The 25,941-nt window shown below is 40.2% G+C and overlaps 1 protein-coding gene across 1 annotated transcript; it reads left to right on the top strand.

The window, feature by feature from the left end:
* The first annotated feature begins 17,310 nt into the window (after positions 1–17,310).
* On the top strand, positions 17,311–17,865 carry LOC149815360 (uncharacterized). The gene has a single exon (XM_089990532.1). It carries the CDS (start codon positions 17,311–17,313, stop codon positions 17,863–17,865), a length of 555 nt encoding a protein of 184 aa, XP_089846658.1.
* Positions 17,866–25,941: the final 8,076 nt, after the last annotated feature.

Here is a 25,941-nt window from a genome sequence, read left to right as displayed (position 1 = left end):
AAATACAAGCTCGGACCACAAGTCGTCGATGACAAATCTCTATAAACTCGTAACAAATCCGACGATGTTAAAATCGGGTCATGCAAAGAGGCATGACAACTAAACTAATAGCCTACACGAGATTCCTGTCCAGCTGACAGCACAATCGATTTTCCATGATATCCATAACTGGCTATGCAACGATTACGAAGTCTACTTACGCAGCTCCAAGCGATTGCGAGAAATCGAACCTTACATTTCAACGGCGCCATTCTTGGACGAAGAAAGATCAACCATGGAACAAAGAAGGAATTCCGGTCAATTTACCAACGTCAGTTGGTAAAGCTATGATTGTAAATAAAAGGCGGCAATTCAACTTCTTCTGCAGCAATTCTTCCGTGTTCCCAACACTTCCAATTGTTCGCTTTAACAGTGGAAGTGCAAGTGTGAGTGGTACTCCACAATTTCTCACAATCGCTTTGGAGTTCTTAACGTGGGATCGTTCAGATCCCTCTGGTTTTTATCAACAAACGTTCATTATAGCTTTATACTAGTATCGTTTAACACCGCAATTCGGTGTTGACTAACACCGTTTACAAAGGCCGAGTATTATAACACAAATCGCTTTCCGCGATAACCACAACTCGCTATGCAATGAATATGTAGTCGAATTACGCAATTCCAACCGATTGCCATAAATTTTGGATTTGTCGTACATTATTCATTGATCATGTTGGTTGAGCAGTAGATCTTTTGGGTCATAAATAGTCGCACAAGTACTCGACGGTGTGATTATCTTCTACTTCGTGAACCAACAACAATCAAACCGACGGTTCCTTCATAAACCTGGACTCCCCCCCCCCCCTGACCAACAATGGCGAATCATGTGTATATTGTCTTCACATCGTCTCCATTTTCAACAAAATCTGTCTCTTTCAAGCCGTTATTTGTGATTTGTGTTGTGTACTATGTAATGTAATTTTCATATCGTTCATTGCAATGTCCTTATTTATTTCAGTAGAACATCCACCGACGAAGTTGGGTGAAAACTTAGTCAATCACTCGTGGAGGACATCAAACGAATGCACAATGAATTCTCAGAATGCAACATGATCAGTAATTTTGTTCGTATGAAACTAGTAGGAGTTGTCTATATACGTAAGCCATGTATACGTGCGTTAACAACACCATATTTGCTTCAAACAGACTATATCCGATTTCGTCAGTTATATTAAAAGCAACGCATCAAGCCAGACTATAAGCATCGTCAGCCCGTATTTCATGGTATATCGGTTGTATTTTACGTTGCTTTTGGTTATTAATTAAGTCCGATTGATTCGTATGTTAACGTTGCTGTTAGCAATGTTTTGGTATGCAGACGATCTTACGTTGTTTTCCATACTCCAGTGGATTTAAAGATGGCCTACCTTATTGAGTTAATGGTAATCATTGCAGAGACCTTTTGTCAAGTGAAAAGGTAAGCAAACAAACCTAGAATGCAAGGTTACAGCATGACAGTGCTAACAACATTTTTTCGATCCATTTGCAGATATTGATTCCTATACTCTGGAAATCAGAAAAGCATTGGGTCTTATACGTGATGGATTTACACGAAAAACAACTTTGGTGTTACAATTCTTTGAAAGTTGACAGTGGTTTACTGCTAGACATTTCATTTCTCGTAAGATTTCATCTATATGAGTATTGTGTCCTGTACTAGGGTCATGAATTTACATTGGGTCACATTATTCTCAGATCGGTTTCGTCAAAGCCATTTTGGGAGTCGATGTTAGCGAGTGGATCTATCGCACGACATACCATGCTCCATTACAAGATAATGACGTTGATTGCGGCGTATTTGTTATGAAGTACATTGAAGCGATATACAATGGTGCAGAACCCTGTTTCGACGTTGTATGTCATTTCTTGTCCTATGTTATTAGTGATTAAATGCATGTCTATTGGTTCCACATTACAACTTGTTTTTGCAGGTTGATATACTTAGATTCCGTGAAGAACTTTGTCAAATATTGACGTCCTTCCTAATTGCGGAGGCGAAACTAGCAGAGCCACCACGAGGATGTAAAAGGCAGCGACCAGCGGTGCCCAACATGCAAGATTGACAGTCGCAGAATTAGATAGTGATGTGTGCAATGAACGAAGCCTTGTAATGTTGGAAATGTTAATAGTCAACATCGTTATGAAATGTTTGATGTGTAAACATCGCCTTATTGCTGACACGCACAAAATGAAAATCGCAGAAGAGACTCGAGATGAATGCGGTGAACAAGAGCCAAAAATGTCTTTTTCGTAATTACAAATAGTACACAGCGATAAGACGGGTTTGCTGTTCAGAAATGGTGGTCTAACGTCAGCTTCACTACTACTACCATGAAATGTTGTGTAAGAATTTGTAAATTTTTGTAATTTCGAACGACTATTTACTTTAATTATGATATTGCATACATATGAAAAAAGTCTACATGGATACAACAACCACATCAAAGCGCCTATACACTCAATTCAAGAACAAGTCGCTTTTGCAGAAATTATCGGTTTGTCGGTTCTTTATTCGCGAAGCAAAATGGAACACATTCTTAACCTGTGCGATGTGTCATTCAAATATTAATGAAACGTCCTATCACCCTCCATTAGTTTTCAAACTAATACGACATTTTTAATAAACAAAGAGCAAATCTCACATAAAATACCCTCCGCATTAATGAATTTGAACAATGGCATGTCAGACAGCTATTCTCAAAACTAATCAATGCGATGGGACCTGGTAGTTCAAATCACGGTAGCACGTAGCGGGTGGGTTTTATTGTAGAAATATTTTTTGGTCTTATATAAAACCATAACTTTGTTCAGAGCGAACATTACGTGCCTTTGTTACTAGGAATCGCGGTAATTCATTTCCGTACTTTTCGTTCACTAAAAGCGAGCTATACAACGATTTCGGAACAACAACAAAATATCTTTCGTTGTACAGTATTTGAAATTACCGAAAACCAGCATTACCAGAATTGGTTAAGCGCATACAACACAAAACTATGTCTCTATACGATTTAGTTTTCTTAGATGTAGCAGTACAACGATTTACAAGAGTGTGTTGTAATGTTCAAATTATATTTCAACGGAGACAGATTTACAATATTTGTAGTCCTACAAAATTTGCCTACCGGAAGATGAACCCCCGTCAACGGAACCGGGTTAGATGAACCCCCTTCACCGAAACGATCGCTCCTCTGAAACCTCCTCCTCGCGAGAGGAAAAGAACGCGGTGAAGCTTCTGATGGTCACCCTCGGCGCGGCGACAGCGTCCCTTGCCACCGCTGACGACCGCAAATTAAGTGCCCGCGACTGCACCGCCGGCAACTCCACATCAGCCAACTCCACCTCCGCCGACCGCTCCTCACCATGTTGCGACTGCACAGCCGTAGTTGGGCGAGAACGGTGATGGCGGAGTTCGTTAGGTTGTACAGAGAGAGCAATCGATAGGTTTCACATTACAGATTTTGTCTCCCGTTCTTTTTGAACTCAATCAAATTTTCGCATATTTCCTCGCGTAAATCTGGTATATCTTCCTGCAACAAAAATATGTAATGTGAAACCAATATATAACAAAAATATGTAATGTGAAACCAATATATGACAGGAATCCCCAATAACAGCGGATGCAAAGTTCATACAGCGATGAAAACAACTTATTCTCCTTTGTATATTGCTTCAATGTGCTTCATTACGAATATGCCACAATCGAACCCATTAGTTTGTACAGGAGCATCGTCAGCACAGAGCAACATCCACTCGGCGATGTCGACACCCAAATAGTCCTTCAGGAATCCCGCCTGTGATAAAGGGAAAAAATAGTACAGTCCGGTCCACCACAAATAGCTACGCTTCACCTATAGGCAGAAGCTTACCAAATGCATAGCGCCATGTTCTACACCACTGTGGCAGTTCAATGAGTTGTAGCACCATAGTTGTTTTCCCACAAAATTCATCTCGTATAAGACCTAATGTTCTGGATTTTGCCACAGCGTAGGAAGTAAAATCTGCGAATCGATAAAATAATTTATAATTCCATAGACAGGTCCTGATGGGGATGTAACGACTAAAACTTGGAGAAGAGGTTTGTTCACTTACCTTATCAAAATTCGCAAAGTCTACGAACTCTTCACCGTTGTTCCAACAAGGTAGTGCATCTGCGAATCCACTGGTGTATGGTTTTCCCCAGACGTACATCTGTTGTACGTAATAGTAAGGTTTAACCACCAAGAAAAGTGAGTAAGTCATAAAAGCAATTAAAACAATGGCAGGCCAGACATACCATGAAATAAGGGGTGATGATGCGTACTGCATTGCTTGTTGCGTTGCTTTGAATATAATTGACAAAATCACACATTGTCTGGTTGCAAAAATTTATAAACTTGAGAACATACAAACCGAAGACCTAGTAAATGATACTGGTTGCGTAAGTACAAAATTACTGATAGTGTTCCCGTCTGCAAATTCATCTTGCATCTCCTCGATGTAATCTAGGACCTCCTTAGGGAGTTGCCGCCAAACCTTATCTGTGGATGTTGCACTAAGTGCACCATGAGCGTAGTATTCAGAATTCCACATTGAAATTATTTTCTACAGTAAACAACAAAAGACGAAATACGACATAAAAAGGCAGAAATATACGTCTTAAATGCTAAAGTTGGTATTGTGGGAGTGGTTGTCTTCTTCATTTGCGACGTGGCTGGTCTTATTGCTCTCATTGTGCTCTTCTTTGGCGCCATGACTGGTCGTATTGCTCCAATCGTCCTCTCCTTTGGCGCCATGTCTGGTCGTACTGCTCCCATCGTTCTCTTCTTCGGTGCCATGCCTGGTCGTATTTCTCTCATAGTCCTCTTCTTCGGCGCCATGCCTGGTCATATTTCTCTCATAGTCTTCTTCTTTGGCGTCATGCCTGGACGAAGATATCGATGTCACCTTTGCAACGCAGATACAGAATCGACGTCGTCAGTCAAATATAAATGAAACGTCTCTTAACATGCCGCCCTTTTTCGAAAACCGCCCGCAAACTAGATGATTGCATTTTAAATAATTAATAATACATCATTTCACATGCCTCTCTTGCTCGATAAACGCCCACAAATGAAATGATTGCGTTTTAAATAATAGAAAATATATCTTTTCCCATGCCGCCCTTTTTCGAAAGAAAAAAACCGCTAATTAAATGATTTTATTTTAAATAATTAAAAACTGGCGTTTTGTCTACCTCCCTTTATCGAAGACAACCCACAACTTAAATGATTGGGTTTTAAATAATTAAAAAACCGTTGTTTCGACTTCATATTATAACAATGGTTGAATGGGAGATTGACCCGACCCGAACAAACCCGTTTTCCAGGTATGAATAATCTTTGACGATTACTCAATTGATTACAAATATGGATACAACGATATATTCATGCCAAATATCATAGCCGTTTTCGGTTTTTTAACAACGTTCATTGTCGTTGTATACTAGTATCATTTAACACCGCAAATCCTTGTTGACTTACAATGTTTACAAATGGACAAGTCATTTTCGTTTGCGTTGTTGACCTCATGAATTGAAATCCTCGCAATTAAGCGATTTCTGACAGACAACAATATCATACCGATTTTGGTTGGCCGACATCCTATTGCGGGATTGCAATTTACTTACAGTTTACTTATGATCATTAGTAGTGATTTCGTCGCATCAATCTTCTCTGATCGCTATTCACTGATGTCATTTATGACGTCAGAACTCGTTAAATTATTGTTCATGGCCTACATCGCGGTAGCACATAGCAGTGTTAGTCAACACCAAATTGCGGTGTTAAACGATACTAGTATAAAGCGATAATGAACGTTTGTTGATAAAAACCAGAGGGATCTGAACGATCCCACGTTAAGAACTCCAAAGCGATTGTGAGTAATTGTGGAGTACCACTCACACTTGCACTTCCATTGTTAAAGCGAACAAAGCTCACCCTGTAACAAACGAAGAGGTTTACTTACCAATTAAGAAATGAAGTGAGGAAGAGAAACGACACATTGATTAGCCTTTTATTTACAACATATGGCTAAAAGTTTTCACAAGATAACAATTGGAGGTGTTGGGAACACAAAAGAATTGTTGCAGAAGAAGTTGAATCGACGCCTTTTAATTACAATCATAGCTTTACCAACTGACGTTGGTAAATTGACCGGAATTACTTCTTTGTTCCATGGTTGATCTTTCTTCGTCCAGGAATGGCGTCGTTGAAATGTAAGGTTCGATTTCTCGCAATCGCTTGGAGCTGCGTAAGTAGACTTCGTAATCGCTGCATAGCCAGTTGTGGTTATCGCGGGAAAGCGATTGTGCTGTCAGATGGACAGGAATCTCGTGTGGGCTATTAGTTTAGTTGTCATGCCTCTTTGCATGACCCGATTTCAACATCGTCGGATTTGTTACAAGTTTATAGAGATTTGTCATCGATGACTTGCGGTTCGTGCTTGTATTTTTGCTTTAATCGATAAATAGCGATTTCTGGCTTTTGCTGGTTAATGACATAATGGCGATTTTTTGGTTATCGTCGAATAGCGATATTTGGCACCGCAGCATAATGATTTGGGGGTATCGTTCGACTGTCACTCTAAGCGGGATGCGAAGGGTTGTTCAAGTAAGCTTTTTGGGGGCATTGATCATGGTTGCGTTTCATTTCATGATCTAAGTAAGATTTCATTTGCGTGGTGATAGCAAACTCAGATCATAAAATGAATCGCAACCTTGATCAATGCCCCATAAAAACTTACTTGAACAACCTTTCTCAGCCCGCTTAGATTGACATTTGAATAATACCCACACATCACTATGCTGCGATGACACAGATCGATATTCAACGATAACCACAAATCGCCATCCAGTGATGTCATGAATCGACTTCCAGCAGAAGCCACAAATCACTATTTATCGATTTAAGCAAAAACACAAGCACGGACCGCAAGTCGTCGATGACAAATCACTATAAACTCATAACAAATCCGACAATATTGAAATCAGGTCATGCAAAGAGGCATAACAACTACACTAATAGCCCACACGAGATTCCTGCGTCCCATACCCATCTGTCGAATGCATCAGAGCCTGTCATGATAGAGAAAATATAAGACACTGCATTAAGTTTCACAAGAAATGCATACCTCCTCACCACATTGATTACATACCAATAGACTTGTAAAACTGAAGAGATCCTTGCCGAAAATCTGGTCGAGAGGAATGGAGGTTTCAACGTTTGCTGGTACTTCTGTAGGGTATTGCTGCATGTTGAACATTACACGAGTTAGATATTGACAAGCTTCACGTAATGGGAAGCAATATAATGTCTTATATACCTGTTCATTCGAAGAGCTTTGTTGTTTTTTATGACAGTTTGGTTGTTTCTTAGTCCTTTTCTTGCCAACCAATTCTAGTGCACCCTTTGACCTCCGACGACTGCGATCAGAGGCAGGTTTTCTTTTGATACCCTCCGCTTCATGAATATGTCCATCATAATCAACAACGTTCACTACTGACTTGTTGAAGATAATGTTTACGCTTCGGCGCAACTTCTCGGGAGTGTCAAGCGAAACATTATTTTCACCCACGTTGTTCGATCCCATTATCTTCGGCTGGTATTCATTCGTTGCAACGGACTTAATGTGAATTGACTCCACGTTTTCAAGTAATTCCATTGCAACTTTTTTCACATATACATAGCATTCTTCACTTCTCGATGTCAAATCAGCAACATGCATGAATGACCTACACAGTTGTTGGTAACGAGAGGCTATGTGGCACTTCTGGTCAACACCAGATTTACTTGCATTGTCCGTAACGAGCATTTTAATCTTTGCGCGTCTCTTCCATCTTCGCATTACGTAAGACTCAGGTATTTCTTGTATCTTCTCTTGATTGAGTGCCTTTAATGCATGACAACATAGAATACCTTTGAATTCATACATTTTACACGAATATTCAACTCTTCTGTTGTCAACATTGTACGTGACATGTGCTTCTTGCCTTTCGTGATGGTTTTCTCCCTGCCATAAAATATGGTATTTGTGCATATTCTCGGTTTGCACGAGTCCTTCTATTTTGCAATTCATGACATGTAACACCTATTTCTTGATCCATTCAAATATAGTCAGTGTATACAGTGTTGCAGGTTACATCAATATTTTCATGCCAAGAGTTAGAGGTCGTGTATTGAAGCATTTCACGTCTTGTTCAAGCTCACTCTGTCTTAGACTGTCTACAAATAAATCATATTGTTCCATGAAACGAAACATTGTTAAACATGAATACAGGGTCTTCTTCAGCGTGGCATGCATAGATTCAGCTCTTTGTGTGCTTATCATACCAACACAAAAGTATTATCTTCCATATGTCAATGCCCACTTCTTTTTTTCTGCATATAAATTTTGTAACCACAAACAATCAATACGGTCGTATGTCTTAATCATTTGCTCACAATCTGACTTAAAGGTGACCTCGTCTACGCTATGAAGTACACACCTTGTAAACTTTTTGTCAAACCCTGTATTCTGATTAAATATGTGTTCTATGTTCCTTGCTGCATTTTGAAAGATATGCCACAAACATAGGCGATTATGTGCATCTGGCCACACATGAAGCACTGCAGCCGCAATTGCGTAATCACCATCTGTAAGTACAGTTTCAGGATGCTTCTCATTCATTGCCTGTGTGAATATTCTGAACAACCACTCAAAGCTTTCCTTGGTCTGGTCATACAAAAATGTCCCGCCTAATATACAACTCTGTGCGTGATGGTTCACTCCGACAAACTGCGCAAATGACCACTGTGCAGTATTAATGTTTACTATAGTATCAAACACAAGCACATCATTGAAGCATTTATAATCCACTCTTGACTTTGAATCTGCCCAAAACATATTAACAACATATCCATCTTCGTTCACTTGCATTGCACTAAAGAAACCATGTTCATTGCTTGATTTATTCTGTAAGTAATGAACCAAAAAACATATTTCTTCGTTCTTTATGTTTTCTGTCCTCTTCCTTCTCAAGTGGTTTCTTAGATTCAAAGGTGTGAATGACACATTTTCGCGACCACCATCCATGCGGGTAAACAAATTGTATGTCTTCCTTGGTGCAATGCCGACGCTATCGGCTATTTCAGTCATTGCAGCATGCGCTACAGTTACTTTACGATGTGACCTTAGCATAGGAGTCATACATGATGCAGATAACTCATGATTATGATCACTGATTAAAGTACGCACAACAAATTTCACATTCGAATGTCTTCTCAAAACCATTCTCGCTTGACATCCACATCTTGATTCTGGCATGCTCCTTGTTGAATTTCCCATTGATTTCTTTCAACCTTGCTTGGAACAAACATATGTCTTTCTAACCACGACACCCTGTGCATTTTTTGACCAGAAAAACCTTCTCACACTGAAGCCAACTTTTAAGGCATAATCATTGTAAAATTTATATGCAGCTTCCTCATTATTAAACTGCATTCCCTCTACAGGAACAGAGTCAAGTGTAATTCTATGTACATTCCCAGTTTTGACACTTTTATTGTGTGTATTGACATTAAAATCTGCCTCATTATTGACTTGCATTTCTTCTACTGTCACATTCAAGTCAAGTGTACTTCCATGTACATTCCCGGTGCCTACACTTTTATTATGTTTACTGTCGTGGTAGTCTACCTCATTATTGAATTGCATTTCTTCTACTGGAACATTGAAGTCAAGAGTGGGTCTAATGACTGCACCCTTCTTTTCATGTGCATCATTAGTGCAGATGTTCAATTCTTCGGTTGCGTCAATAGTATAGATATTCAATTCTCCAGATCTTTCGATTGATTGAGCTACATCATCTTATTACAACCTGATGATAAGCTCAACAATGTTTTAAGCAATATATTAATCTGTGTTTGCATCAAAATAGCAAAAAAAATGATATTAACTAACAAAAATGTATCTCACAAAAATGAAAGTATGTTACTAAAACAGGGGTTTTTCGATACAATGCATATAATGAGTTAATGTAGGATACCTGATGGGGTAGAGGCCCTTCCTAGCATTTGTAAACAAGCATTCTTGTCAACAGGTCCCAGCGTCTTACAAATATCGATAAGTTTCCAACCATCGTAAGAACATGATCTACCTACAATAACCAAATAATGCCTTAATGGCACACCAGACGACATGCCTTCTTCATCGATAGCATAATGAGATGAAAAGCTACTCACGCTGCCTTCATGGCACTGGTGGGAATGTTTGTGAATCATTGCTTTCTTCCATAATGCCTACAAGCAACGAAAAAGAAAAGAAGATAGTGGAGTTAGCAAGCGTATACGTTTACTAGGATTTAATCAGGATGCATATAACAACGGATACCGATAAGGTTAAGCAAGTCAAGGCAACAATTTAATGAATGACAGTATCAAAGCAAGTGCGGTTTGATGTTTGCTTATACTGAGCATCGAGTTGTCGCTTACCATGCCAATTATAATACACACGTCGTACATGTGTGTTGACGATAACGCTCTCATTACATCCACTAGGCTCAAAAGCGAGTCCAATCGAAGTCGCTGAAAGAGCAGCGACATGCCTGCAAAAATCGCCCCCCCCCCCTACCCCCCACATGCAAGTAACGATGTGTTTCTGCAAGCACACGTTTTCAAAGTCTGTGTACAAATATCTTAGAAATACATATTACATAACATATAATATCTTACAAATCGCTATACATATCGATTTGTAAGATATTGAAAATTGATACGACAGTTCAGCATAATAACTTACAACTCGACAATCAAAATCATACTATCTAAAAGGTCGATAAATATATCGCACAATAAATTACAAATCGATAAGAAAGAAATTGAGCATAATAGCAAACAAATCGATACAATGCATATAATGAGTTAATGTAGGATACCTGATGGGGTAGAGGACCTTCCTAGCATTTGTAAATAAGCATTCTTGTCAACAAGTCCCAACGTCTTACAATTATCGATAAGTTTCCAACCATTGTAAGAACATGATCTACCTGCAATAACCAAACAATGCCTTAATGGCACACCAGACGACATGCCTTCTTCATCGATAGCATGATGAGATGAAAGGATACTCACGCTGCCTTAATGGCACTTGTTGGAATGTTTGTGCATGATTGCTTTCTTCCATGATGACTAACGACAGCAAAAATGAAGCGAAGACACAAGAATGTTTTGTAACACAAGGCAGGCACGAGAAGGCGACAATGTGTTGTAAAACAAGATAAAAAACAAGGCGAAAAACTCGATTGGAGACGAAGGCGAAGTTTGGGTTGATAATGGGAGCTACTGTTACAGCAGATCGCGCAGGAGTTTAATGAATAGGGAACGTCAAACTTTCTGGATGGAGGACTTTTTTGTCCTTTTTTTTCCTTTACTCGAACGATCGTTTCACATCTTTTGAATGAAGGATATTTTTGTCATTTAATCGAACCGTCATTTCAGGGCAAGAAAAGCAAGGGTGATTAAGTCTTTGCAACAGCACCAGAGTCTGATGCAAAGGTATGTCAACATACACGGGCAAACGAGCCCCATGTGCATGAATATGTGGCGCTCATTCGACCACCCGAACACAGACGTGTGATGGCTATAGCGATTAACACTACAAATCGCTATAGCCGTCACGCGTAAATCGCTATTTGAATCAAGACCCACTTGTCGGGGGCGTATCTCCCTAACCGGAGATTGGATTTCAAATCCGTAAAACGCGGTGTCTTTTTTATTGAGTCTAGTTTATTCTTGTCAATTTTCAGCAATTTTTATGGTCATTTCATACCTATTTTTGGTCGAAAACCAAGACCCTATCACACTCTATATCGTTTGAGTTACTCATGTTTTTAGTTCATTTTGCAAGAGTCATATCTCCCCAACGGAAGATCATTTTTCAAATCTGTAAAAAGCATTTTTTTTGCTTTATTTATCTAGTTTATATCTGAAAATTTTTATAAATTTATATATTTATTTGATATTTCAAATATATAAAAAACCGAAAATATTTTGTTTAATCATGGTTAAATAAGATTAATCTGTAACCAGTCCTGAATTTTAACAAATTTAAAATATCAAATATGTATAAACAGTTATAAATTTTAACAAGTTTGTCCTAATTCGGGTAGCGATTTACAACAATTTGCTTACTGAATAACACTACAAATCGCTATAGTGCAATTCAAAAACATTATAAATCGCTATAGCGATTTGCGGAAGACCAACTTGTCACCCTGTTGTGGTAACACGGATGTGGTTTTTGACCCAAAATTTGGTATCATCAACTTAGGATTTAATCACCTTTTATTAGAATGGTGTTTGTGCCATTCGTGTTTCACCATAGTGTTATTGAAAATGAAAATAAAAATGCAACATATTGATTATGAAAAATGAAAAATTAAACTACATGCTCATTCATTCTAATCTAAGCATAAATACTACAAATTGTAGTTAAAAGATCGGACAACACTATAAATCGTTGTAGAGGTTGTTGAAGACCCGAAAATACTACAAATCGTTGTTAAAAGACCGGACAACACTATAAATCATTGTAGGGGGCGTTGGAGACCTGAAAACACTATAAATCATAGTAGGGACACATTAGAGACCCAAAAAAATTGTAACAATAATTTGCTGAAGAATATTGTCAATCAAATAGCGATTTGTTGAAGGAGGGTTACAACAGTCATGATATGGGGGCCAAAATCAGAACATTTACAAAATTTGGATACAGGGTTCTGGTATTAAATCAAAATAAAATAGCAATTGATCATGAAAAATTCTGAAATTTTACAGAGATGAACTAGACACATAAGCAAAGATAACCCATTTTACGAAATTGAAAAATGATCTCTCATTAGGGAAATAAAATTCTGACAAAATGGATCAAAATCTGAGCCGTTAAAATGACACAGGGTGACAGGGTTGTGGTTTTTAACCCAAAACTGGTATGAAAACACCAAAGAAATCGTTGAAATTTGGTATGGACAAACTAGCTTCAATTTAAAAAACAGCCTTTTTTACGGATCAGAAAGATCATCTCTGGTTAGGGAGAAATCACTCCCGCAAGTTGGTCCTGATTCTGCTAAAATCCTGACGGTGCAAAATAACAGGTTCTGAACCTCGATTTTTAAAGTAGGCAAACAAACTCAGGATGATTTGATTTTTGGTGGAGAGCATGAAGACATATGCATGAAGTTGCAGTAAAAAATTCAGATCGAAATGAGTTCCGATTACATACAAATCAATGGATTTAAAATACACTAGAATTGAAAGTACAATCTAAAAAGCAACTGAAAATTATAAGAGTCAACTGCACATTGAAAAAGAAATAACAGGTTCCAATGAATCTGAGAGACATCTTTGTATTCTCCTATACATATAAACTCTTCAAGTTGAACGATGCTACAGTCAGTGTGAAGGTCAGTCGGTGTTTGATGGAGCAATGTAGGATCGTCTGTTGAATGTGCACAGAAGTAGAGAGAGAAGGGAGAGAGAGTGAGAGGGTTGATGTTCATGGCCTTCTCCAGGGAGAACTCTTTGCCTCTCTTGATTTCTTCTCTAGAGAGAGAGAAAGGGTTTTACACTGTTTTACGGAGAAAGAAGAAGAAGACTTTGAAGAGTCAACATCATCCTCGACTTTCTGGATGGAGGACATGTTTGTCCTTTTTTTGAACGGAGAAAGAAGAAGACTTTGAAGAGTCAACATCATCCTCGACTTTCTGGATGGAGGACATGTTTGTCCTTTTTTTGAACTATTTGTTTTTTCTTTTTTGAATGAAGGGTATTTTTATCATTTTCTCAAACCATCACTTTATGAGAAGAATAGCAAGAAAGGGTACTTAAGTCTTTGCAACAACACCAGAGTCTGATGCAAAGTTATGCCAACATACACGGGAATACGAGCCCCATGTGCTTGTATACGTGGTGCTCATTCAAAGCCCCGAACACAAACGTGGGATTCAGTGAATCATTGGGGGCGAACATACACCACCCTCTCCAAAAACATGGTGTTACTTAGCCATGTTTTTAAAACCTACACCCTCCAGGTTGCAAAGTGAAATGATCAGGTGCAATATGATTGCACAAATATTTGTGCATTAAGCAGCTGATCACCTTCCATCTTTGGGACAGGGCCTGTCAGTTGTGGAGCCCAAGGTTTGATGGAGGGCAATCAAGTGCTTAATGCACAAATATTTGTTCAGTCATATTGCACAGGATCCGAACTCAGTTGCAAACCGAGTTTATTAGAGGAGGGTGTTCCTACCCCTTTCCCCAACGTTGTCCACCACCTGTACTTGAGTCCGACCATTTTTGGTGGTGGACAAAAGCCAGGCCATTTTCAGACCAGTGGTTGGCTCGAAAATGGCCTGATTTTTTTTTCTTTTTTCTTTTTTTGGTTTTTTGTGACCAAAAGGTTTTTGGTCAACCCAGGTTTTGGCCCCTGTTGGTAGGGATGGCAATGGACCGGGGTGGGGGTGGGGGACAAGGTCTCCACCCCCGCCCCCTCTCAATATTAGAACCTTCATCCCCGCCTACATCCTCGCACGGGGATGCCATCATCCTGTTTTATGTCCTCCATCCCTAGTTCAAACGGGGATGAGGCGAGGCGGGGCCCGTTTCCCCTAGTCTATTGCCATCTTTTAGAAGGACTGGGGATGGGGATGGGCGGGGCTAGGCTAGGCAGGGACGGGGCGGGGTGGGGAAAAGTGTAAGTCCATCCCCGAACGGGGATGGATTTTAACCTTCGTCCCCCCCCCCCCCCCTCCATCCTTGTTTCATACCCTTCATCCCCGGTCCAAACGGGGCGAGGCGGGGCGGGGCCCCGCTTTCCCCCTGTCCACTGGCAATAGACTGAGGTGAGGGACAAGGTGTCCACCCTTGCCCTGTCTCAAAATCCTTCCCTCCATCCCGGCATGGGTTTTGATTTTAATTTCTATCTACCCCCCCTCCTTTTTTCATGTCCTCCATCTCTAATCTAAACGGGTCAAGCCGGGCAGGGCCCTGGTTCTCTTCGATCCAATACCATCTCTAAAGAAGGATTGGGAACAAGACCGAGCAAGGCGGGGATGGGGATGGGGCGGAGCGGGGGAAAGCTTAAGTCCATCTCTCCCTCCATCCCAGCCTCTATCCCGGTTTCATGTCCTCCATCTCCAGTCCAAACAAGGTGGGGGCAGAAAATTTTGTGGAACCTGTCCGGTTCACCCCTTTTCTTTGGGGGTAGTTCGGTCAGATTCATACGTAGTTCAGCAAAATCAAAAAAGGAATATAGTTGTTAAAAATTAAGGACATGTAAGGATACTTGTGTCATCCACTGACAAATGCTTTTGTTGACTCATTCAAGTCAGTGCATTTTTCCTTTCTATTCCTGCTTATTCTGGAAATTAAGAAAAATTTCATCCATGGTAGATTGACCAATATGGGTACCTAGCTATCGATGAACGGTAGTTGCAAAGAGTAGACTTATTCAATCATGCTATATTTTTTTTTTTTGAGTTTCACTGGAAAAAACAGCCACTGGCGCAGAGACCTAGCGCACGCTGGCTCAGCCTGCTGCGCTATGGTCTTCTGTCCATGTTGGCATAAAACTCTGAGGGCTTACCTTCAACCCCAAAGAGTCGCCAAGCTTTGGCTTGTGTAGGGGTGACACACATAGGATTTGAACCTAGACTACCCATCTAACAGTCTAGGCCCCATCCCAGTATGCCAAACCCCACTCAATACTTGTTTTAAATAAAATAAGTCTGATAAGGTAAAATACAAACAACAGGTGTTCAGCTTGGGTTGGCTCATACAAGCTCATGGAGCAGTAAAAAATATACCCGATATATTTTGTATCATATAATACAATGTAAAATTAACAGTCAAAGTGTTTGGCTTGCAAGCAATAGGTCTACTGTTAAAAATTTTATTGCTTCAAGCTTTAAAATAATGCTTTTTATGTAAATAAGTAATATTGAGTGCGGCTAAATAGGTTTATAGTTCAAATTCTATTAATTCTAAAATTGAAACAACATAAATTTTTTTTTTTTTCAAATGAGGCAACTCAAATTCGGTTTGTTTAGCTCGAGGTTGTCACGAGCACGAACTCAAGCTCGGGTACACTCACCACAAAAAGAAGTGGAGCACCTGTTCTGTTTGTTCAGTTCGTTTAAAATTACACTGAAAAATCCATATGGAAGATGAAAGCGATGTGATCTAAGTGCTTGGTTTTATAAGAACCGATTTTGATGCATAAACTAATTTTTTTTAAGGATTTAAAATCAATGGCTCATAATCTTCATAAATATTCAAGCATCAAAAATCATATATATTTTTTTTATGAAGAATATGTGATCCTTAATTCCTAGCAAATTCACCATGCCGAGCACACCCACATGGTTGGATTTGCAAAAAAAGGATTTGAAAATGCCCAGTTCTCATATTCTAGTGACTCAAGCAGTGACATCAATTCCCACCAAATTGCATTTAATAAGAGGAGCTTAAAAGGAAACAAGTAAACAATCACATAGTAAATGCCAGACACCAGTACTTAAGACTTCCCTTGAGGTATCAAATGCATTAAAGTGTGAGAAGTTAGTAGTGGTGATAGGGCAGTCCTAAGAATAAGTTTCTGATAATCTGTCATCTTGCCTGGTAAGGCAATGACTTGCCCTAGTGGGCTAGGCAAAACTACGACCATGGTTCTTAACACCGATTCACTTAACCCTTTTTAAGAGTTTAAGTTGCAACTAACTATAAACCATGAAGCGTAAATATCAAGCAACGTCCTACCAACAAATTCCCCCCTATATTGAAGAACTTTTGTGTCTGCTCACTTACTTTTTCACAATGTTTTCCTTATTTCCAATAAGGACATCTGCTTGCGACTCTTGCCCAAGGGTTAACATATCTGATGTATCCTTTATACAGTTCCATCACAGTACCCTCCCTCTCTCTCAAAAACTCTATTAATTAAAGCCATCTCTCTCTCTCTCAAAAACTCTATTAATTAAAGCCATCTCTCTCTCTCTCTCTCTCTCTCAAAAGCTCTCTTAAAGCCAAGTCCCGTCTACACTGTAGACCAACTCTCTCTCAAAAGCTCTTTTAGAGCCAAGTTCCGTCTACACTGTTGTAGACCGACTCTCTCTCTCTCTCTCTCTCTCTCTTACAGCTAAACCCCTGCATAACCGCAAAAGAACGTCCCCGGAACAACCTCCTCTCTCTCTCTCTCTCTGGTTTTGCAACCTCGTATCCACCAATGTCGAGTCCATCGGGAAAGAAAACCGACAGGATCCGGCAGATCGTCCTGCTAAAGCAGATGCTGAAGAAGTGGCGGAGCATCACTCTCACCGCCCCAACCCCCACCCCCACCCCCTCATGCACCATTTCCCCCAAGTTCAGGCGCCGCTCCTCCTCTGACGAAGAAGACGACAACTACGAAGGCGGCCACCAACAGCAAGACAAGCGCATCCCTCGCCGGATTCCGGCCGGATGCCTGGCCGTGTACGTCGGGGCGGAGAGGCGCCGCTTCGTCATTCCCACGCGCTACCTGAATCTGCCGGTGTTCGCGGCGCTGCTGAAGCAGTCGGAGGAGGAGTTCGGGTACCAGAGCAGCGGCGCCCTCGTCCTGCCCTGCGACGTCGGCTTCTTCAGGGGCCTCCTCCGCGCCCTCCAAAAGAAGGAGAAGGCCTTTGCCGGCCTCCCCCTCGAGGACGCCCTCCAGTTGCTCGCCGATGGCGGCCCCTGCAACCAACCCTCTTCCCCTCGTGACAAGGGCTTCCACACCCCCTTGCTTCAGAAGACTAGGGCTTGACGCTTCCTTTCTCTCATCCCTTTTTTTGGCATTTTGTTTCAAGAAACAGAGAAGAGAAGAAAACTATAGTGGGTTATCTTTTTCCTCTTGTTCTCTTTCGTTTTTTGGTATCTTTGTGGGATGCAGAGAGCAATGTACCATCCATGAATCCAGTATTTTGAGGATTCAATGAGATGTAGTTTTCTTCTGATTATCTTTTTATCTTCCACCTATAATGAATAGCTAATACTGAAGATTCTGTCTCTGTTTTGATGGTGTTTGTGATTCTGATTTTGTTTCTGTTGTTTGGTTGTGTTTCATCGTTTTGCACATATGCCAAACTGGGAAGTTGACGGTTTTCTTCTTTTCTTTTTCTCCAAGATGGTGTAAGAATGAGGATTCACAGTTTTTTTTTTCCCATCCATTTATTCTATAATATGACCCTTTTTCTTTTGTTTTAGTTGTTTTATAGATTTATGCTTCTTATGCAGGTGTCTTAGGTTTGGCCCGTTTTAGAAGTTGGATATTGGGAACAGATTGTAGGATGATTCACTCTCCAATTAGGATAAAAAGCTTTTTATCATTAGTAACTAAGATAAATGACCGTTCCATGGTGGTTAGAAGGCTCTCTTTTTTAGGACAAACTTTTTGCAGGTAACTTTCTTATTTTTTTGGAGGTTAATAAGAGGGAAGGATCACCCGAATGGATCACTTGGTTTGTTTCTTTGTGGCGTAAATAAGCCTATATGAATCAGAAAATGCTTAATGAGGATAATCCCATTTCCTTTGTCAAAAGAGTGTCCCAACTTGCTGTCCTAGCCTTTCTTTCCGAGGGAGAGAGAGTGAGTGGACGTGGTGAATTTGGTGGGCACTTTCATGTGTCTTTTTGATAAACCTATATGACCAATTACTCTTAGCACAATGTCTAGCGATTGGTTTGTACATCGTTTGTAGACACAGCTTCGGCTACTTTTTCTGTATGGGACTAAGCTTGAAAGGAACGACCTCTAGATCTACTTACTGCAGCCCTGGACGGGCCGTCGTCTAGGTGTTCCCTGTTGCTCGACGCTTAGGAGGACGTTGTTTGGGCCAAGAACCATAGTTAGTTGTTGTTTTCTTTTGGTTGTTTTTAACTAATGTTGATACCGGTAAGACCCAGCCAGATGATGTTTGCTGGCTGATTGGTAGTGAGAAGACTCTTAGTACCCGCGTACTCAAAGGAGGTGCTGGTGAAAAAATAAGAATTTTCTTTACTTCCTTCCCTACTAGAATCACGATGATTCAACAAAGAACAACATAGAACCAATTCGTTTGATCATCACTTCACTTATTCAATATTCTCAAACTAAGCACCGCTTGTCTGTAGGAGCAGCTAAAGAACATCACCCTGTATTGCGACGTTGCAAGTTCGAATTCCAATGGTATCATTGTATAACTGGTAGGAGTCTCCCTAACCCAGCTTGCCTATTAAAAAAATAATAATTACTATAAAACTAAAATGAACAGGACAAGCAATGGGGAAGCAAAAGTAAAAAACCGACGGTTAAACAATTGTAGGAAGGGAGAATAGTTTGTAAAAGAGATTATTCAAGCACATGAAAAAAGAAAAAAAAAACACATAGAAGGCAATACTAACAGGAAGAAAAAAAAAACGTTCAGAAAATCGAATTGTAAAAAGATGAGGGGCAATTTTGCCATTTCATAAAGGGTGGGTAAGTCATTTAGCGTTGGTCAAATGCCAAGCACAGTGAGAGACGAATGTCAAGGCACAGTTTCAAATTTTTTGAACGTGCTCTGTCGTTACAAATTGGAGAGACACAAACAGTGGCGTTTGACAGTTGGTCGAATATTAAAATATTTAGACCAAAAGAGGACTAGAGGAGGGAGAGTACGGTCCAAAGACCTTCCTCTTTTATTTTATTCGGACGGAGGATCCGGTTGAGGAAAAGACATGAAAGCTCATGCCTTTGATTAAAATACCGAAGCTGTCCAAAACTCCAGTCCAGATGGTTCTGGATGGATCTTGTGGACTCTCCTGCCCAACTCTCGGGTTCTGTTCTGTTTGATTTTCCCGAATCCGACCCGGAAACTGCTCACCTGGACCTCGGTTTAGGGATGTATATGGTTCCGATTCAGTTAGGATGTGGCCAATACCATAGTCGACTAATTGCACCTTGGATAAACGGATTAGAATACGGATGGTGAGAAGCTCATACCAGATCTGCTTTTTTTTTACACGAAAATGGATTCAGATATCAGTGAATTTCGGATAATTATTGGATTAAGTTGCAAAAAATTAAAACCATATCTGCATCAGATTATAATCGGCTTACAACTGCAGTTAAACAGAATCGATTTGGGTCCAATGTCGGATAAAATCCGATTCATTGACATCCCTACCTGGGTTTGTTCGTGTGGGCCCGCAGGAAGCCACCAGGATCCTTGATTTTTATCAAATTGGGGAGGTGTTGAGTCAGAAATATGTGTTTTCTGACGGGCTTCTCAGATCTAGGGCTGATTGTTAGGGAGTGTTTGATCGGCGATCACCGAGATCTGTGAGCCCAGGTCTCTGCCAGCAGAATCATGGATTTCGGATCTTCGGACCTGTCCGTTGTTTGCTTAAGGGTCAAATCTTGTTCGGGCCTCATGCAAGATCCGTCCTCAAGCCAAAAAATTAGGGATGACAATGGATTGGATTTTGTCTTATATCTCAGATTTAAGTAAACCATTACCATATCAAATTACAATCAGATGGCGGATTTGCTACCGAATCCAGATTTGATGGTTATCCCATCCGATTACATGTCAAAAAAATGGATTTGGTATGAAGTTTTCACCATTCGTATCCGAATCTGAATTCAGATCTGGTTAGCCAACATCCAATTGATCGGATATGGTATAGGCCATATCCAACCCAATTCCAAACCATTTACATCCCTACAGAAGAACCAGGGACTTCGAGGGCAATCAATTGCGCCCTTAGAACCCCTGTTAGCATTGAGCAAGAATTTGACGTGGGTCCCAAACTAAATCCAACGGTCAGATCTTGCTTGTAAACTCCATCAATATGTGTTTTGATGTACATTTCAAAACATGCCATGTTTTGAGCTAAAAAATTATGCACCATTATTTGGATTGATTCATATCCAAATGGATTATTTCAATATTAAGTATGAATTAATTACCACGTATAGAGGTGAGCCCATTAAGTGGCCCAATTCTCGGTAAGGGTTTTCCTTCGTGTCATGAATTTGTTGTTAGAAAAACGTGTAGGAACCACACATTATAAGTGACCCAGAGCGCTATGGATTCAGGTATCGCTTTCACTTTTAGTTTTATTCTGTTTTGATTTCAATGATTTAGCGAGAACATGTATTCGATCTTGCTTTAGTTTTCGGTGGATTCATAATCCAACAATTGGTATTAGAGTGCATGTTGCCATTGAATCGTTGAAAGATACGATCTTATTGAATATTTCACTTTTTTTTTTGCGATGAACTATCATGTTGGGTTTTAGGATGTAGGCAGAGGAGGGATGATCGGCCCCTCCTTCTTTTGTTGGTCGGACCGCCGTTGTGCGGTGAAGGAGCTTGCCCCTATTCAGACCGTCGGATAGGAAGGGTCGTTGGGCCCTTTCTCTTTTCCTGTCCGCTCGGTGGGAAGGAACATTGGGCCCTTCTCTGTTAACGATGATCGGACGGACAGTGACCTGGGGCATCTGGTTCACCCCAACCACCGCCAATGTTTTTTTTGGGTCAGCTACGTCTGGCGACGGTGCAGAGGGGATCTGGTTCACTCCAGCCACCGTCACCATGTGGTTCGAAGTCGGTGTTGCCCGGTCTGCACCCGATGGCTACCATAATGAAGGGGAAGGGTCGTATTGGCCCTTCATGTTGTTTTTTTACCGGATGGCCATCAGTCAAGACCCGATCATCCTTCTTGGACGCCAAACGGTGCTCAACATTGACGGTCTAGGCATCTGGTTAGCCAAGACACCATCAGGCGATAGGGGAGCCTCTCGGCATTCACCTTCGACCCATGCTCAGTCTGGGCTCCAATTGGGGTTGTGGTTGCGTGCGTCTTTGACGGGTGGTGTCGAGCCACATTCTGTCGTCAGGAGGCGTTGGGAGGTATTCAAGCTTCACAGGAGGTGTTGGACTCAGTCCGACCTTGTGAGTAGCACTAGGCTGAATCTGACCTTTTGGGCAGCACCAGACCAGTTTTTCGGCCTCCTTAGTGGCGCCAGGCCAAATACGGCCTTTTGGGTGACGCCAAACCACTTTTTTGGCCTCCTCAGTAGCGACAAACCAAATTCGACCTTTGGGGCGGTGTCAGATCGACTTTTCAATTTTCTACTTAGCCATCTGTCAACGAGATTCATCGATCGGACTCAGTCTTTAGGCGATGAATTGATTGTCGGGACCAGTTTCATTGTTTTGTGCAGGCCAGTTCGGCCCCTTCAGCAAACTGATTCGATCTTCGGCCCCTTCAGCAGACCAATTTGGTAATTTAGCAGGCCGGTTCGCCCCCTTCAGCAGACTGATTCAGTCATTTTGCAGGTCGGTTCGGCCCTTTTAGCAAACCGGTTTGGAGCTGAATTAGGGACCGAACCGGGTACTCGTTTTGTGTGGATCGGGCCTGATCCAGACGTGATCCACCACACATGCATGAATCCAGGTACAGATTGTTGGACCTGATTTGATTCGGATCAGACCGATTGGACCAACACTCGATTGTAGTGGGTTAGGTCTGAACTGATCTGAGTTTGACCCACTACGGGACCCGCAGGTGAGTCCTGGCCAGACCCGCTTGGCCGGACCCGTGCATTATGCTTAAAAGAAAAGGGAGATATTTTAAGCCATGAGGCGTGCACATTATGGGTCATTTTGTTGTGGGCCGAATTTTGGTTATTTTCGGTGCATGTACATTATTGCATTTTCTTTATGTTCATATGTATACTTTACATGTTCGAAAGTTGGTATTAGTTTTTTTATTCTGGGTTTAATATTTTAGATTGAATTAATTGAATCAACATGTTGCCAAAGTAATCTCTACTGTATAGGTTAGTTCATTTTGAAATATTATGATGTTTATATGTTTGCGGTTCATATGAATAGTGATCGACTCAAAGGAAGATTACTATTTGGTCGAACCCAAATGTATACTTTCAGTAATAAATATGGGACAATCATTCGGTTTTCCATGTGAATGACGAGTCGGTCAAAAGAAAGGCTCGTTGTTTGACAGGACTGACTCTCCATGTTTTGATTACTCTATTGAGAGTACTACTTACAAGTTGACACTTCTATCCAAAGACTAAGTGTCAATGTTGTGTTGCGTATCTTGTAATAGGGTTCATCATTGCTTGAATATGTTATTTTAAGTTGTTGCATGTGAATATGAATGTTAATCATGAGTTTGCTTGTTGTTTATTCAGTTTATACATCTACTTCTATGATATCTGCAAACATTAATTTCATTCATGTTTTGAGCAGTTTCAAATTTAAGAACTGAAAAGAAAATATTATGATTGTGCTTGGATGTATGGATATGGATTTTGCACTACGAGAAGACCAACCACCTGCTCTTACGGGTAGGAGTTTTACTGAGTATAAAAGAAACTCCGAGCGGTGAGATCGATCTAATCGCATGAATCTCATGATCATGAAATGTACAATTCCTGAATCCTTCAGAGGCACCATGTCCGAAGAGGCAAATGTCAAACGTTTCCTTAAAGAAATTAAAAAATGTTTTACGAAAAATGAAAAGGCTGAGACAAATACTCTTCTTTCGAGTCTTGTCTCAATAAGGTATAAGGGCAAAAGAAACATTCGGTAGTACATCATGAAGATATCTCATCTTGCTTCAAAACTCAAGGCACTAAGGATAGAGTTGTCTGAGGATTTACTCGTACACTTGGTTTTGATATCCCTTACTACATAGTATAACCAGTTTAAGGCCAGTTATAACTGCCATAAGGAAAATTGGACTCTTAATGAGCTCATTTCACAATGTGTGCAAGAAGAGGATATGATGAAATAAGAAAAGATTGAGAGTGTTCATCTGGCAGTAACCTCCTAAGACAGGTTTAAGAAAAAGAAAATAACTAAGGAAGCTGAAGTTGACCCTCAATCGTAGAAAAAACAAAAAAGATATCAGGACACAAAGTCTAGTTGTTTCTTTTGCAAATGGGAGGGTCACATGAAAAAGGATTATACTAAGTATCATGCTTGGCGTGAGAAGAAAGATACACTCCTTACTTTGGTTTGTTCTGAAGTTAATTTAACTTTTGTGCCCGAACATACTTGGTGGATGAATTCTGGTGCTACCACTCACATAAGTGTGTCTATGCAGGGTTGCCTAAGTTATCGATCGCCAATTGATGCTGAAAGATTCATCTATATGAGTGATGGCAAAACAGTTGAAGTCGAGGCAATAGGGACATTTAGATTGTTATTAATGACTGAAAATTATTTAGATTTAAAAGAAACATTTATTGTACCATTAGATCTAACCGTGGTGGTGAGTACTATGGCAGATATGATGGATCAGGTGAACAACGTTCAGAGCCTTTTGCTAAATTCCTAGAGGAATGTGAGATTGTCCCTCAGTATATCATGTCAGGCACCCCTAACATGAATGATGTTGTTGAAATACCAAACATGACTCCTAAGGATATGGTAAGAAGTTGATTTCTCATTCTACTTTACCAGAATCCCTCTGGAGAGAAGCATTAAAGATTGCAGCCTATGTTTTGAATAAGGTACCCTCTAAAGTAGTAACCAAGACTCCATATGAATTATGGATAGGTTGAAAGCCTAGTTTGAAATATTTTCATATTTGGGGATGTCCAACGGAGGCTAGGTCATACAAGCCATATGAAAAAAAAACTAGATTTTAGAACGGTTAGCTGCTATTTTGTCGGATATTCTGAAAGGTCCAGGGACTATAAGTTTTATGACCCTACGAATAAGTCCTTTTTTGAAACGAGAAACATTTGTTTCTTTGAGGGTGCCAAGTTTGGGGGGAGTGATAAAGTAAAAGATATTGCTTTTGAAGAATAGTCACTTTCTCTTCCTATAGTTGTTGATCATAATGATCAAATTTTCATTTCTGACATTGTTTCCACAAATTCGGATCAAGGTAATGCTTTAGATCTCCCTATCCAAAATCAAGACTTTACTTCTAGAGTTCAAACTCAACAACCTCAAGAGACACCTCAAGAAGCAGTGCCACTAAGAAAATTCACTAAAGAGAGAAGGACAATTTCATATGATTATATTGTTTTTCTACAAGAACATGAGGGTGATACTAGCCTAATGAAAGATGATCCAATCAACCTCCTTCAAGCCACATAAAGTTCTAACTCTCAAAAGTGGATTGAAGCAATGCATGAGGAGATTAAATCTATAGGTGACAATGATGTATGGGATCTTGTCCCATTACTTGAAGGTGTGAAACTCATTGAATGTAAATGGATATTTAACACCAAAATGGATTCAGAGGGTAATGTGGAAAGATATAAGGTCCATCTTATTGCAAAAGGGTTTACTCAAAGGGAAGACATTGACTATACAGAAACTTTCTCTCCGGTTTCTACGAAAGACTCTTTCAGGATTATGATAGCACTTGTGGCTCATTATGACTTAGAGCTACATCAGATGGATGTTAAAACAACATTCCTTAATGAGAACATCGATGAGACAATATACATGGTCCAACCAGAATATTTTGTCTCCGACGATGCTAAGAAGATGGTTTGCAAACTAAATAAATCCATCTATAGACTTAAGCAAGCTTCCCGTCAGTGGTATCATAAGTTTCATCAAGTTGTCCTCTCATTTGGTTTTGAGATGAATGTGGTTGATGAATGCATATACCATAAGTTCAGTGGGAGTAAATTTATTTTTATGGTTTTGTATGTGTATAACATATTGCTTGCCAGTAATTATATAGGCATACTGCACAAAACCAAGAGATTTCTGACAAAGAAATTTGAAATGAAAGATCTTGGAGTCCCTCTTTTATATTAAGAATCCAGATACATCAAGACCGTTCTCAAGGTATTCTTGGATTATCATAAAAGAGTTATATCGA

The sequence above is a fragment of the Nuphar pumila genome, chromosome 15 (genome assembly GCF_984573655.1).
Source record: "Nuphar pumila chromosome 15, dmNupPumi1.hap1.1, whole genome shotgun sequence".
NCBI lineage: Eukaryota > Viridiplantae > Streptophyta > Magnoliopsida > Nymphaeales > Nymphaeaceae > Nuphar > Nuphar pumila.
This window is presented reverse-complemented; position numbering and strand designations above follow the sequence as displayed.